This window comes from Nilaparvata lugens, chromosome 8 (assembly GCF_014356525.2).
Source record: "Nilaparvata lugens isolate BPH chromosome 8, ASM1435652v1, whole genome shotgun sequence".
Taxonomy (NCBI): Eukaryota; Metazoa; Arthropoda; class Insecta; order Hemiptera; family Delphacidae; genus Nilaparvata; species Nilaparvata lugens.
Genome location: NC_052511.1, coordinates 12,093,842 through 12,109,231, shown reverse-complemented (window position 1 = coordinate 12,109,231; position 15,390 = coordinate 12,093,842). Strand labels below are relative to the sequence as shown.

Below are 15,390 nucleotides of genomic sequence, written 5' to 3'. Positions count from 1 at the left end.
ATTTGTCTTAAAATATCATATCGCAATTGACAATAATAATAATAATGAAACAATTATATTTTTCATTCGTTATCTGAGCATTAAATTATAACTATTACTCAGTTGATTTTTTATAACAAATACTCTTGACGAAATGAATGTTTGAAAAATTTTAATTGTTAGGAGGTGATGGCAGCATTTATAAGGATTTCAATTCAAATTAATGAATCAATGATAAAGATATCAGAGATTACTCAATAACAAACAGAAAGTAATTTCGGATAACTTGATACCTAATACTCGTTAAAAGTATTATATAGTAGCTTTACAATATCTACCTATCGTAATCGTCATCTCTCATCATCATCCCTATTCCTCTCACTCATTACCCACACACAAGCCTAAGAGCTTATGTGGGCATCACCCTCAGTATTGAAAAAAATTATAAAAATTAAATTTTTTGTAAAATTTGATTGCAATATCTGTAGAGAAGAATGAACGATAAAAATTAAACTGGGATACCTCATATTCGAGAATAGAAGTGAATGTAAAATAAACATGAGGATCTCAAGGTACGGTGATGTCGTTCTTTATTACTATTTACCATAATTATAAGACTCCTACTTGAATGTGTAGTAGAACTAGGTTTTTTTGAAAATTATAAATACGAGTACAAAGCATTTCTCATCAATAAAATTCGGGGATTCGGAATTAAAACTATTACAAAAAAGAATGAGTGTCAGTTGCACAAAAGCCGGTTGAATTTTAATCGTGATTAATTCCATGAGAACCAATCAGAGAAGTCGTCTTATCAAAAAGGCCCTCTCCGATTGGTTCTCGTGAAATTAATCACGGTTAAAATTCAACCGGCTTTTGTGCAACCGGGCCTGAGACTCTAAATATGCAATTCAAAAGTTCAACTATTATTGTCTTCAAGATTGTCTGATGATTTGAATTAATCTTATGAATGGGTTTTCATGTTCTCATCGCTTCTCTCTTTTTTGAATCTGTTGAAGTTTTAATGGCTTTTGTCAATGGTTCATCATTCAAGTTAAATTTTCAATAGATTGAAAGAAAGCATCTGAGACCCATTTCAATCCTCAGCAGATACTACAGTTTGGCAGCAGTAAAACTCGTGAAAACTTTTTCCAATTAAAATTAAAAGTTTCTCGTATTTTTGAGATTTTATTTTCTTTGAGTTGTCACATTGTTCTTACTGTAATGAAAAAATATATAAAAAATGCAACGGGTCCAATTTAGATTAGGTAATATCCGGGTTCCATTTATATTGAGATTAATATCAAAATTAACAACAATGAAGGTGATTATAGGATTCCAGTTGTTACATCTTAATTACCGTAAGCTATAAGCATACCGTATGTAGGTATGATGAAATCTAGGAATAATTTTTCTCAATATTATTTGAAGAAGTAGGACAAGTGATAACAAATTAAAATATTGATTCATGAAGAATCATGGATTGGAATATATAGTCTCTGATTTTATTCTCTCAACTATTCTTGCAAGAAAACTGACCAAAAAATTATTATCAATTCAAAAGTTATATTGTGAATTTTGACTTCAAGTTCACTGTATCTTTATTACAATAACATTCAATTAATTGTTCAACCAAAAAGAATGTATGAAATAATCATCTTAGTAATAATCATCATATAGGAGTAACCAATGCTGCCATCATGCTCCTCAACATCCAATCATCAATCATCACAAACTCCAAGATAACTATGATTATAAATTTCAACACTAAAGACATTATTTCTTCTTCACCTAATAAAAGCTAAGATAAATTATTTCTACTGAATTACTTATCATTTTAATACTAGAAGCTTATCTCAACTATATTAAATAGATTCCTACATAAATTGAATTTATAATACTTGGCACAAATATTTGTGAAGGTATTACAATATACCTTGTTTAATTTTTTGGGTTAAAATGTTTCATTTTATTGCACACTATGCGCAAAATTCGTCTTATAGGAAATACCAACCAGTGGAGTTTCAGAAGAAAATTATATTTTGTCAAACTGGAGAATATAAATTAAACCACTGTCAATCTGTATGAAAAATTATCAAGCATAAAATTTAAATCATTCATTGAAAATATCGAATAGTGAAATTGAAGTAATAGATTTTACTTTTTTACGTGTACTAGTAAAAAATTATTAAATATTACCCAACAGTTCAGTAGACTAGTTCAAATCAATTTTATCAAATATAGGTACTTTACATTGTTTTTTTTCAATGTTTGATTCCATTACGAACTGCTTGTTAAATAATCACTTTGAACACTTAATTACGACATAGGGTTTTTATATAAATAAAAGCTATTAGCTTCAACACACTGTGTTGATGAAGGGCCTAGTGTCCGAAAGCGCTACACTAATGTAAGTAGAAGCTTATAGCTTTTATTTATATAAAAACCTGACTGCTATGTCGTAATTAAGTGTTCAAAGTGATTACATTGTTTTGTTCTCACCAATCCGTACCAAGTTTAACAAAGATTGTTTGCAATTCAAGGTAAAATGAAAACATAAAACTATGCATGAGATGCCTCTAGAATTTATCTCTAAACCTAGCTGGTATTTCCTATAATTGTTTTTTGTTTTTAAATATTATTATTTTATATGTTTCATTTTAAAACATCACACCAGTCAACGGTTTAAAAGAGTTTACTAGAACCCCAACTTCAATATTAAAATATTTAAAAATACATAACAACAGTTTAATTCGAAACAATTAACTACCCTATCTCAACGAATATGACTAGCAAAATAATTGACAAAGGAACGTAATTGACTCATAAGGATCACTCAATGAAATAGAGACATTGATTTGATGGCTTATCTCCAGTACGATGAGCTTGAAAGAGGCTAGTATTGATCTATCCAATAAGTGAGTTAATGGCACAGTTCTTTATTATTTCAGAATAACCGCATTTTCATGTATCTGAATTATCGTTTTATTATAACCGCATTATCGTATCTATATTCTCAATAAAGATTAAAATTATTGGAAATGTAATAACTAAAATTACCACGTTGGTGGTGTTGTATATGACAATATATTTTATCACGCAATCGTAATAATATACCGCTACAAATAAAATAATTTTATTTGTATTTCTATTTTTCAAGAATTTTCAATTATTGTTTTTTGAAAACATGAACTATCCCATTTCAAAATATTAAATCCTTGATTTTCCAATATTCAAGAAATATTAAACATCTGAAAATGTTGAGTTCATCGTTTAATGGCATAAAATTTATCTGGATTCTATTGAGTGATCGTAGATGAATTCTAGCTCATGAAATTCAAGATGAATGCAAACCATTGTATGGCAAAACTCCATGTAAGGCGATGTTAAAATAGATTTCATAAAAATTATAACAAATCTTGCTTATCATGAACACATAAGTTTTACGATTTAAGCGTCTGTTCAACTAATCTATCAGAGATTCAACAAATACGTGTTTCTCTCCATATTCATTTATACGAGTGTAATATATCCAAACTAAGCGTAAGCAATATTGGCAAACTATTATAGTTTACTCATTTTTCGAAGAAGACAACTTGATTTAAATTTTACTGTGGATGAGACACTTATATCAAAACGAAATGAACATGAACTCCCATTTGTCTTACGTTATTATTGAAAGACTACTATTTACAAGTTGATTCAAAATAACTATTAATCGATTCAACCGACAATGAACACTATTTTCGACTAAAATATGATGATGATAATAATGATGATAAATATTATAAAAGCACATCACAAACGAGGGTTTGTGCAGCAATAGAGTAGTTATTAATCAATTCTTGTTATAAAATCAGAAAATGAGATTATGTTTTCTTTGTTAGAAGCATAATACCATTTTGTGCATAGTAGTGCAAAAACAGATGCTTTTGGCAACTGTGAAAATATCACATTCAGTGCAACAATCGAGTAGGCCTTCAAAGTCGAAATATGGTCGACCACTAAATCACAATATCATATTATGTACACTTCTTTTCAAATTATTAGATAAAGAATTTTCAACTCCAATAACGTGAATAATTGAACATGAATATATTATCAGAAAAGAGAGTGAATTATTGTAGATAGCACTGAAAGTATAAGGTGTGTGTTGAACAATGAAAATTAAGAAGACTAGATTATTTGATAGAACAATTTGCATTTTAAAACTATAGATAAGTTTTGGAAACAAGTGACGCAAGTTTCAATGAGATATTTCTAAAATTATCTAGTACCTTTAAGAAACATAAAAATAAGAAGTGTAATGAATGGGCAGAGCCTTTTTTGGGAACTTGTGACTATAAAGTGGAAAATTCAAGGGAATAAATAATTTCAATGGAAAATTTATTAATGGAAATAACAAAAAGTGATCAAATGTGATTGATTCTGTGTTAATACCCAATAAATATCCTCGCTATTGATTTTATTTTTATATAAAGACTTAACAATTCTAAGATAACTTTTTCATTTATTTATTGATGGAGAAGACTGAGCTTGCCATAGGTCCTCACTTTATATACTACGTTTTTCATATGATTTTCAATACAAGTGAGTTTGATCACTTGAACCTATGACATTCGAATTTTAGGAAATTTGATATTTAACGGAGCTGACTATTCTTCATAGAGAATACGTTTTTTCCTGTTTAGAGCAGGAAAATAGATTATATTGATGAGGAATTTGAATAGTTTGAAAGAAAATAGATTGAGATTTTATAAAATAGAAGTTTTAGAACAGAATACAAACCAAAAATATCACATTTTTCAATTAGTCCAACTGCTATTAAGTTTTCTTTCCTGCTATAGTCATCACAGCACGAGAAAGCCCCTAGATTGCAGGCTATCCAAATCTATTCAGAAACTTTCTAGTGGTGTTCCAACTATAGATGTAGAGCAGCTTGAAAATTTCAAGTACTCCCAATATAACAATAATAACAAGTTTCTAGTAATATTCAAATAATAACATCAATAGATTCTATTATTATATCTCTTATTAAAGTCTACAAGTATAAGCTCATATTTTTAAAATATTAAGAATATTACTCCTACGACTCATTTTTGAAAATGAAAAACATATATTAAGAACATAATTTGAAACTGGGATTTATGGTCCACCATTATAATCATTTTTACTAGAATCAATATATTATGAGAGCAGCAAAAAATTATTCTCAATTCATCTCTGGAAAGAGCGAATATTTATCCTACGATATACTATGACATATCACACACAATATACCTAGATTACAAGTTTTTAACATTTTTTCGGATCAATTTCACACGATAATTTTATTATATTGCTCCTCCCAAAGCATTACATATTCCTAAGTTATCACAAAGAATGCGAACACATGATTCATGCTTCAATGCTCTGCTTTGGGTAGAGAACATTTTCAAATGTCCAATACACGTACATGAGAAATGTTCCTCTATCATACGAAATAACATTCCAAACATCACAAATTGAAGAATCTATCTCATTCATTCCCCTAAAAAAGCAACCATGCACTATAATATTAATTTTGTAATGAGGAGTACATACGTTACCACTAAGAAAAATGTATAAATTGAGAATTCGGTACTGAAAATGTTCATCTTATTCTTTGAATAAGAGTTGGTAATTGTACATTCCATTGATCAAATAAAAATGCATATCGTAGATGAATAATGGCGTTTTAATGCTATTCAAATTACCCTAGGCCTACCAGTATATGTATTGCACAAATCGATAAATTCATTTTCAGTATGAAAAATCACCAGGGCTTGCAATTTCTAAATGGAAAATTTAATTTAACCAATTTCAATTGTTTGAAGTATTGCCGCGATTCTTGAATGTTATTAGTAAATGTTCAAATTAATTCATTATCAACACAAAATATCACTTATTTCAATGTTACACAATTAGATACGCATATCGTACACAATTACACATACACGTACACACATTTCCCATTTATACTCAACAATAATAATTCTTATTTCAAGTATTAAACTCTATTGCTCATATAATTTCAGTAAATATTCTATAATATAGTGAATTCAGTTAAGTCGAATAGTAACAAAAGTCATTAAAACTTTTTTCTAAAAATATACCAGCATTCAAAACAGAGATAACAGTTTGACAATTACATTAATAACAACTAGAATAGAATTAAATCTATTATTATTCTCAGATTATTTATAATAATTACTTGAATTTGAAGCGTAAGGTACAGTACTACTCTTCCTGTAGGGAATGGTACCGTAGATTTCAAATTTTAAATACGGTACCTACCTCACATTAAAAGACTGATAAACAAGCAGTAATACACTCTAGTGATAGATTAATAACAAAAGCTAGTTTACTTAGAATGAATTAAATTATTTCCTTAGATTCAGTTATGTTTTAGAACGGATAGTGAAAAACATATTGGATGCAATTTACTGAATTTATTGCTAGTTGAGAAACAAAATAATTATCTGGCAAGTAGTACCAAAGTGGAATATTTCACACTCAGCATTGTTTTGATTTTTTCCGAATGCATCTATAATGAATCCGTGATTAAAAATAGTGCATAGTCTGAAATCACTCAGGTGATAGCAATTAATAAATGATAATGATAATGATAGAATTTTTAAGAAATTAGAAAATAGATTTCATTAGAATGAAAGACATTTCTGAGATGAAAACATTGCTAGATAGAACATTCATGTTATATAAGAAATGAAGAGTTTCTTCCATACATTGTTTCCTTATAATTATTATTATTCTTAACACGATATCTGCTAAACGTTGCAATAAAACAGTTTAAGAGATGTACTCTTTCAATGTATTTTGAATTATAATAATATCCACTATATTATCATCAAAAAGCTATCAACATCAAAACTAACCGAATAAATAATTATTCACGATACTCCTAAACATTCAATGTTCTTAAACAGCTATAATATCTTTCACAACATAGATAGTACTATCACAGACTAAATCGAATGAGAAAATAACAATGAGGCTACTTTAGGATATCTAAGTTATCTAATTACAGTTGAGAATAACGTTTCACTATACATTTTTAGAAAAATAAGTTGAAATTAAAGCACAACACTCAAAATATTGTTTTACAATTGAGAAAAATATCCATACATAGCAAACTGTGTTTGAAGGCTGGTTTTGATTTGAATTGAAAATTCTCCAGATGTAAAATATGAACGCAATATAGATATATCAAATAAGAATATCAGCAAGGATATCGTGGGTTTGGAGAGAACTAATAAAAATAATACAGCTCAAGACGAAGAATTGTTTATAAATTACACAAGAAGGCATTTGAAACCCATAAATGATTGGAAAGTATCAACTGAGAAATGGAAATTGGAATTATAAAACAGATTCACCAGTGCTTTTGAAGGCCTTCGAATTAGCTCGTCATTACCTTTCCTATGATTCGAAAGAAAGCTCTAACACTTTAGGTTCATTATTCTCCACAACAAACTCCATTCTAAAATAAGAGACTGGAATAATTTGACACCATTTATTGGAATTTATGAATGCTGGAGAATGTAATCAACGAGAGCTATTAAAATGCATTACATGACAGTAGTAATGGAATGTTAGAAATATGAGCTACTTTACGTGGAATGTGAAGATAAGTTGGATAATGAACAATTAATATAGTTTTGGTTGTAACTTTTATATTTTCCAATAACTGTATCCAACGTGAATACAGTAAATGATAAGTGATCATGGATTTTGATAGGATTGTTTGAATCTATTAGCTACGGTGTGAGTGAAAATGAAGTAGCAACTATCGAACAGAGTGATAAGAAGTTAAGTTAAAGCACCTAGGTTTTTTAATTTAGCATCACTTATTAATCTGGCAATTATTGTTTAAAGAATTGAACTGAACAGTAATCCTCTTGAATTCAAACATTGAAACCGATAAAAGAATCAACCCGAATTAACAAAAATTACACAATCAGATCCAGCCTTCAATTTATAACAGGCTCATCTCTTAGAGAAAAAATAGAAGACAAGTCTTATTTTTTCAAAAATAGAATTAAAATATGAATAGATTCTATCCAACAACAACAGTAGGTACCTAACAGCTATATTCAAGATACTGTACCAAGGTAGCATTCGAAAGTATCACTAATTTACTTGAGGTTTTTTGAAATCTCTGAAGACCTATGGAATGAAAATAGATAAGAGTTGTGGTAGTCTGTTATGAAGCAGACAGATTATTCATCTACTTTCTAGAGTAAAGCGACCAATGAATTTTTATTGAAAAGATTTTCACATTAATATTAGTTCCATCTATGAAGAAAAATGTTTCACTCTAAGCAAGAGGCTTGTAGAAAATATTGGAAAATGATATTGAATTATAGGTTCGACTATTAATATTTTTTATGAAGGAAACTTCTCCTCAATTTTATCGTGTTTTACTTCTACAATATAAGAAGAACACTACAATTTTTCCAATTCTACTTTTCTATTCATTGAATGAAGAATAAATACTAATTCACTAAATTCTTGTAGAATTTGAGCATGAAAAGAAAACTAGAGCAAGAGTGAAAATTTAGACGAAAAGACGAGAAATGAGCTATTCAAGGATAACCTATGAATTAGGTCTATCCTATAAATTATTGACCAGCGTTGATGATTTTGACTAATATTGTGAAATGATGAGACGCGCTACCATTTCAATCAATAAACATGATATTATGCCCGACAACTTTATGAGAATAACATATTTTAGTAGTTGGTAGGTGAATAAAGATTTATAATGATGGTATCTTGTTCAGTACCTAGTAAAAGAGTTGAGGAAGCTATGAAATACTTGGAAAAAGAGAAAAATATTTGATTCCAAATATTTGAATTAAATTTAAATTGGAAGTCGAGGAAAATGCTTTTTAAATTTTTACATTCCTTGAAACTCATTATTTTTATAATAAAAATAATTTGGTGAAAAAACTTCCACCATGCAGTTTAATAGGTAGGTATATTAATTCACTTGGAACGCTTTCTCGTATCGAATCATATCCGCAAGAATATTCTTAAAAAGCCCCTAACAATTTTCTTTTTCATAGTTATGTCGCTAATCGATGGTAGAAGACCTCTAGACCTCATACCACTGAATTTTCATAGAGATAGATAATTTTAATGAACAACGATTTTCACCTAGGGTGACATATTCTTTGAAGAAAATAGAGGTGAAATAGTTTTCAACTACTATTAAAATATGTTTATGCATTCAATATCCAATTCATTCACTAAGATTTAAATATTATTCATGATACAGCAATAAGAATTAGTAGGCCTATAGTTTATTATTCAATTTGTGAGACTTTCTAGCTACCTTCTATCAGATTCTTACAAGAATAACAACATGATATAAAACTACTATCAGCTATTCAAACAAACAATCCTGGATTGAAACGTTTCAAATTAACAGGAACAGAAAAACATCATAACATCAAGTAGATTATTAGTCTATATAATAATTGAAATTATGAAATCAAATTCAAATCACCATTCTCCGCAGAAATCCTTCCTGACTGAAGTCCAAATTTGGAGTACAATTAAATATTTTTGCTGTATCGTTAACAATATCAATACGTTATTCTGAAAGATCTATTTCCAGTTACATTATTGTTACAAAATACCGTAAACTGTACCTGAGAGAACTTCAGTCAAATTGAACATGTCTGTCAAACCAAATCTCAAATTATTTGTTTTCTTTTATGAAAATTTATGATAGTGAAGGTAATAATGTTAGAAAATCCAACATAAAAATTGACAAAAGAAAGAGATTGTTATTCCCTTATTGCGATTGTGAACTTCATGTTTTTATCACTAATATAAAAATCAGCACTGATGATAACTCCTAGGTCACCATTTCACCAAGTTTTATGATTGAATTCATCACCAGCATTTCTTATTAGGAGAACCAAACTCTTATTCATATCAAACTATGTCATTTCTCATAAATATGTTAGTTGCAGTTGCATAGTCAATTATTTCACATTGTTACAATGGCCAAAGAACCATCATGGTCAACCTTTGATGCTTCAAAGAACATACTTATGTTTGTTACATGTATCTAGCATTGTGTTGACAAATATCAGCTATTTTCACTGAGTTCCAATATAGGTATTTAATTTTGCAGGGGAAAGTAATAATAAATATTTATTATAATGAGCATGATGTTAGCACAGGCTGACATGATTGTTTCAAGAAAGTTGAGGAAGAAAATATATCACACTGATAGCCGATCTTCGGCGAATTCTGTAGTAATATGATTAGAAAGTGAAATAAACAATTTCAATAAAGAAATAGAATAGCGAATAATTCATAGATTTCAATTTATAATGGAGTCATCATCAAGAACATCGAGATAGATGGTATACTGCGAATTATCACGTTTCATAATATATGTTATCGTAAATGAATAAAAATGAAGTGACGTTTCCCTTGACAAATCCATTGTTAGTCAAAGAAAGTATAGTTGGAACCATATTGTCAACACAATGCAAGTCTTACTTTTTTCTCAGCTTCACAGAAGCAATCCACACTATTTTTCACATTTTTATTCTCAAATTGCACGATATCATTGTCCTTGACTTCCACCACACATATTTCGTCTACACAACTACATTGCATTTGGAGAAAAATAAAATATCAACTCTGGCAGTGAGAGTAATTACTTACTACTAAATCGGGCAAGTGTTATGCATTGAACTCTATGTCAACATGGGTATCATTTAGATAAGGGCAATCCCAAAACCCGGATAAATAAAAATGGATGTATAAATAAATAAGGGCATTCCAAAAATTGGGATTCCACTTTCTCCTGTTCAATTCACCTACCTGGATTGTTAAGAAAGACAAATCTCTCATTGGCTATGTTCATTCTTTCAGTATTCTTCTGTCTTCCTCTTCAACCATGTTTTCTTTGATTCTATATGCTGTCATGATTTATTCAACACACTGCCTTTCTACCTACTATGCTGCCTTAAATTTAATCTCGTTTACTCACTTTTACATCGTCTCACTCTTCTAACATTTTCACTTCGACAGACTTTGGCACTCTACATTGATGTTTGTCCTCCTTTGGTCACTCCACTCCAAATCACACTACTGTTTCTCTCCCCTGCACCGCTCTAAATCATTCTCGTTTCTGAAACTAATATACTAATCAAAATTAGCATATCCACCCTCCTTTCAAGCTCGGACCTTACACACTCAGAATCTGATAGAAATGAATTTCCAAATGATACCCAAGTTGACAAATACAAAAGTTTTAATCTTATATTACACAACTGAACCACACATCGCAATGGAGTACCAATATCCACAAACCTTGCTTCGTTAAGAAAATGACTAAAGTTGCTTTGTGTCAAACGTTGCTTAGTATGACTTTGGTAGCTCATTTAGTTGCAAAACAACAAGTCGTACTTTCGACTCAGCCTCCTTCATAAATACTGCACCAATATTTGTTGCCTGATAACTCCCACTTGAATATTGTGATGAATTTTACAATTTGATGAATTCATCAGGAATTTGGCCTAGACTTCAAATACTTGGTATCCGAGATTACCTTATAACAGGGTTTTCCGTAACAAGACCTCGGTTTATCTTCGGTTTCACCAAGCTCGGTCGCAAGACATTCCAACACGGTCAAATAGACTACGCTTTTCAAGTGTACTGGAACATATGATAGGCTATATTACGGTGACATATGATATTCCAGTTAACACTTGTAAAGCTTACACGATTTGACCATGTTCAAAACTTGACCGAAGTTGGTGAAACCGGGCATTAGGCTACTAACTCATATTTTACACTTAACAATTGATGATTCTATACGGCCAAAGACCTGACAACTCTTAACTAATGACAACGTGAACTCAACTCATTGAACTAATATGACCCAAGACTTAACTGACAACTTACTAATATTGCGATGAGATTTTACGCATGATGAATTCAGCGATTCGGTACACTTGCGATGAACTGTGATTAACGCGATCCGCGTGATGAATTCAGCGATTCACGATGATGGAAGATGGTGTCGCTATGTGTGGGTGTGTGTGAAGGCGTGCGTGTGTGCAATCTATACTTTTTTAACAGCGAGATCAGTCGCTCCTGGTTTGTTAGTCCGCGGGGCGTCGGGATCAGTGGCTGGAGGCGGTGGCGGAGTGTTGGCTACCTGGGAGGTGAGCCGGTTCAGAGCCAGGGGCAGCTGAGTCCGGGGGGCAGCGAGATCAGTGGCTGTTGGTGTTGGAGGCGGAGAATTGGCTACCTGGGACGTGAGCCTGTTCTGAGTCAGGTGTGGCTGAGTCCGGGGGGCAGCGACATTACTTCCTGTTGTTGACGGTAGCGGAGTGGTGGCTACCTGGGAGGTGAGCTTGATCTGAGCCAGGGGCGGCTGAGCCGGGGGGGCAGCGACATTACTTGCTGTTGTTGGCGGTGTCGGAGTGGTGGCTACCTGGGAGGTGAGCTTGTTCTGAGCCAGGGGCGGCTGAGCCCGGGGGGCAGCGACATTACTTGCTGTTGTTGACGGTGGCGGAGTGGTGGCTACCTGGGAGGTGAGCTTGTTCTGAGCCAGGGGCGGCTGAGCCCGGGGGGCAGCGACATTACTTGCTGTTGTTGACGGTGGCGGAGTGGTGGCTACCTGGGAGGTGAGCTTGTTCTGAGCCAGGGGCGGCTGAGCCGGGGGGCAGCGACATACTTGCTGTTGTTGACGGTGGCGGAGTGTTGGCTACCTGGTAGGTGAGCTTGTTCTGAGCCAGGGGCGGCTGAGCCGGGGGGCAGCGACATTACTTGCTGTTGTTGACGGTGGCGGAGTGGTGGCTACCTGGGAGGTGAGCTTGTTCTGAGCAGGGGCGGCTGAGCCCGGGCGGCAGCGACATTACTTGCTGTTGTGACGGTGGCGGAGTGGTGGCTACTGGGAGGTGAGCTTGTTCTGAGCCAGGGGCGGCTGAGCCCGGCGGCAGCGACATTACTTGCTGTTGTTGACGGTGGCGGAGTGGTGGCTACCTGGGAGGTGAGCTTGTTCTGAGCCAGGGGCGGCTGAGCCCGGGCGGCAGCGACATTACTTGCTGTTGTTGACGGTGGCGGAGTGGTGGCTACCTGGGAGGTGAGCTTGTTCTGAGCCAGGGGCGGCTGAGCCCGGGCGGCAGCGACATTACTTGCTGTTGTTGACGGTGGCGGAGTGGTGGCTACCTGGGAGGTGAGCTTGTTCTGAGCCAGGGGCGGCTGAGCCGGGGGGCAGCGACATTACTTGCTGTTGTTGACGATAGCGGAGTGTTGGCTACCTGGGAGGTGAGCTTGTTCTGAGCCCGCGGGGCAGCGACATTACTTGCTATTGTTGACGGTGGCGGAGTGGTGGCTACCTGGGAGGTGAGCTTGTTCTGAGCCAGGGGCGGCTGAGCCCGGGGGGCAGCGACATTACTTGCTGTTGTTGTTGGTGGCGGAGTGGTGGCTACCTGGGAGGTGAGCTTGTTCTGAGCCACGGGCGGCTTATCCCGGGGGGCAGTGACATTACTTGCTGTTGTTGGCGGTGGCAGAGTGGTGGATACCTGGGAAGTGAGCCTGCTCTGTGCCAGGGGTGGCTGAGTCCCGGGGGCAGCGAGATCAGTGGCTGTTGTTGATGGAGGCGGAGTGTTGGCTACCTGGGAGGTGAGCCTGTTTAAAGCCAGGGATGACTGAGTCCGCGGTGCAGCGACATCTGTAGCTGGTGGCGATGTCGGAGTGTTTTCTACCTGGGAGTTGAGTCGGATCAGAGCCAGGGGCGGCTCAGTCCGCGGGGCGCGTTGTCACATGACGTCAGACACCTCTTCAACGGTGTCCGCTATGTCCCCGCATCGATGCTGCAGCGCAGTCGGCTGCAAGCTCCGATCCGACGGACCTCCAAGGTGAAGTGCTACAAACCCAATTAAAATCACTTCAATACAAGAAACAGCCGCAGAGAGTTCACTAAGAGTTTAGCAGTACACACATACAAAATCCCTGAAAATTGTATTTCATACAAGGTGCGCCAGAGAAACTTACTTATTTGAAAAAATTCCCACGCGGTGAATTGGTCGCACCTGGAGGAGGAATTTCTCAAATTTATCCTCCCTCAAGTAAGTAGCCATCATGCTCTGGTCTAGAGAGCAGCAGGCCTTCACAGTAGAGAGCTTCTTTTGTAAAGGTCGATCACTTGTTGTTGCAAAGCAACGTGTCTTCCGCGCTCGATTTGAAATTCCTCCTCACAGGCTCGTTCCTGGCCGCAATTCGATTCTGTCGAGGATTAGCTCATTCCGGAAGTATGGAAGTGTCGCTAATCCCAGAAATGGACTTCAACGAACCATTAGAACTCCAGAAAATATCGAAAGAGGGAGGCAATCAGATGTGCGTTCTCCTCGGCGTTAGGCTCGCGAACACGCAGCTGCTATGGCAATTTCTGACTCCACTGTTCGACGAATTTCCCATGAAGACCTTCAATTTCATCCCTATAAATTGACTGTTGTTCAAGGATTGACTGAACGCGATTTTTTGCCCGTCAAATGCATGCCTCCAAATGCATGTGATAAGCTGATTGACAACCTGCCTGAAGACGCGGTCATTTTTTTCAGATACAAAGCTCATGCTTTTTTGTATGGTGTTATTTGAAATCCCTGGTTTTTGTCGATCAACCACGGACCATAGCACACCTCAGGAACAATATTCGCGACGCCATTGTCAACATACCGACTGATATACTGCAACGAGTGGATACAAATTACAAAAGTCAACTTCATCAGTGTATGCGCAATGGGGGTCGCCATTGATCTGATGTCATTTTCAAGAATGCATGGAAAAATTGATATATTGTATTCTTATTTGAAAAGAAAATATTAAAACAATAACTAAAGTACTTTTGTTATTATTGACCTTTCAGATGAGTAATTTTTTCTGGCGCACCTTTTATGTCAGCTAAATTGTATAATCAAACTCCTAACTCCAGACCATTTCAAGCAGGTGCCACTCAGCCAATTTAAGCGGGCTTCGAAAGATTAATAAAAATTTAAGTTCTTGAACACTGTTGAAGAATATTTTAAGGTTGACTGGAATAATTTGTTACAAATCTGATACTGTAATTGCTAGTATTTAGTATATTTTTTACTAATTTTTGTAATAATTTTATTGTTTCCATGTTTGTCTGACATAATCCATGTATTCAGGAAATATTTATGACCAATAAAACATTTATGTAATTTATTTATTGAATACAGGCTACACATATACATATTGTGGACATTCTTGAACTGTATAATAGTTATCTATATACACACAATATATCCCGAAATCCCATACAATAACAATAATTCTCATTTCAAAATGGCTTTCATTAGTTAAAACATGTTATGC

General features: G+C 34.5%; 3 protein-coding genes across 5 annotated transcripts in view; all 3 read right to left on the bottom strand.

The window, feature by feature from the left end:
• Positions 1-12,109: 12,109 nt before the first annotated feature.
• LOC120352806 (formin-like protein 7) lies at positions 12,110-12,816 on the bottom strand. The gene is made up of 2 exons (XM_039435069.1): positions 12,742-12,816; positions 12,110-12,703 (listed from the first exon to the last, which is right to left on the bottom strand). The coding sequence occupies exons 1-2, from the start codon at positions 12,814-12,816 to the stop codon at positions 12,110-12,112; spliced, it is 669 nt and encodes a 222-aa protein (XP_039291003.1).
• Positions 12,817-12,849: 33 nt separating this feature from the next.
• Positions 12,850-14,807, bottom strand: LOC120352805 (mucin-2-like). The gene is made up of 4 exons (XM_039435068.1): positions 14,684-14,807; positions 13,824-13,921; positions 13,314-13,760; positions 12,850-13,254 (listed from the first exon to the last, which is right to left on the bottom strand). The coding sequence occupies exons 1-4, from the start codon at positions 14,805-14,807 to the stop codon at positions 12,850-12,852; spliced, it is 1,074 nt and encodes a 357-aa protein (XP_039291002.1).
• The window catches only part of LOC111051011 (H(+)/Cl(-) exchange transporter 7), a 101,134-nt gene continuing 99,081 nt past the window's right edge, over positions 13,338-15,390 (bottom strand). For all 3 annotated transcript variants that reach the window (XM_039433943.1, XM_039433944.1, XM_039433945.1), the window contains one exon: positions 13,338-13,921. The gene's annotated coding sequence lies outside the window, so the exon portion shown is untranslated. The remainder of the gene's footprint in view (positions 13,922-15,390) is intronic.

Coding starts and splice junctions, on each gene's coding strand:
- LOC120352806 (XM_039435069.1), bottom strand. CDS start 12,816: ATGTCGCTGCCCCCCGGCTCAGCCGCCCCTGGCTCAGAACAAGCTCAC. Junction 12,704..12,741: donor GTAGCCAACACTCCGCCACC/GTCAACAACAGC, acceptor CCCCCGGCTCAG/CCGCCCCTGGCTCAGAACAA.
- LOC120352805 (XM_039435068.1), bottom strand. CDS start 14,807: ATGGCGACCCCCATTGCGCATACACTGATGAAGTTGACTTTTGTAATT. Junction 13,922..14,683: donor TGTTCCTGAGGTGTGCTATG/GTCCGTGGTTGA, acceptor TTGGGTTTGTAG/CACTTCACCTTGGAGGTCCG. Junction 13,761..13,823: donor CCGTTGAAGAGGTGTCTGAC/GTCATGTGACAA, acceptor CTCAACTCCCAG/GTAGAAAACACTCCGACATC.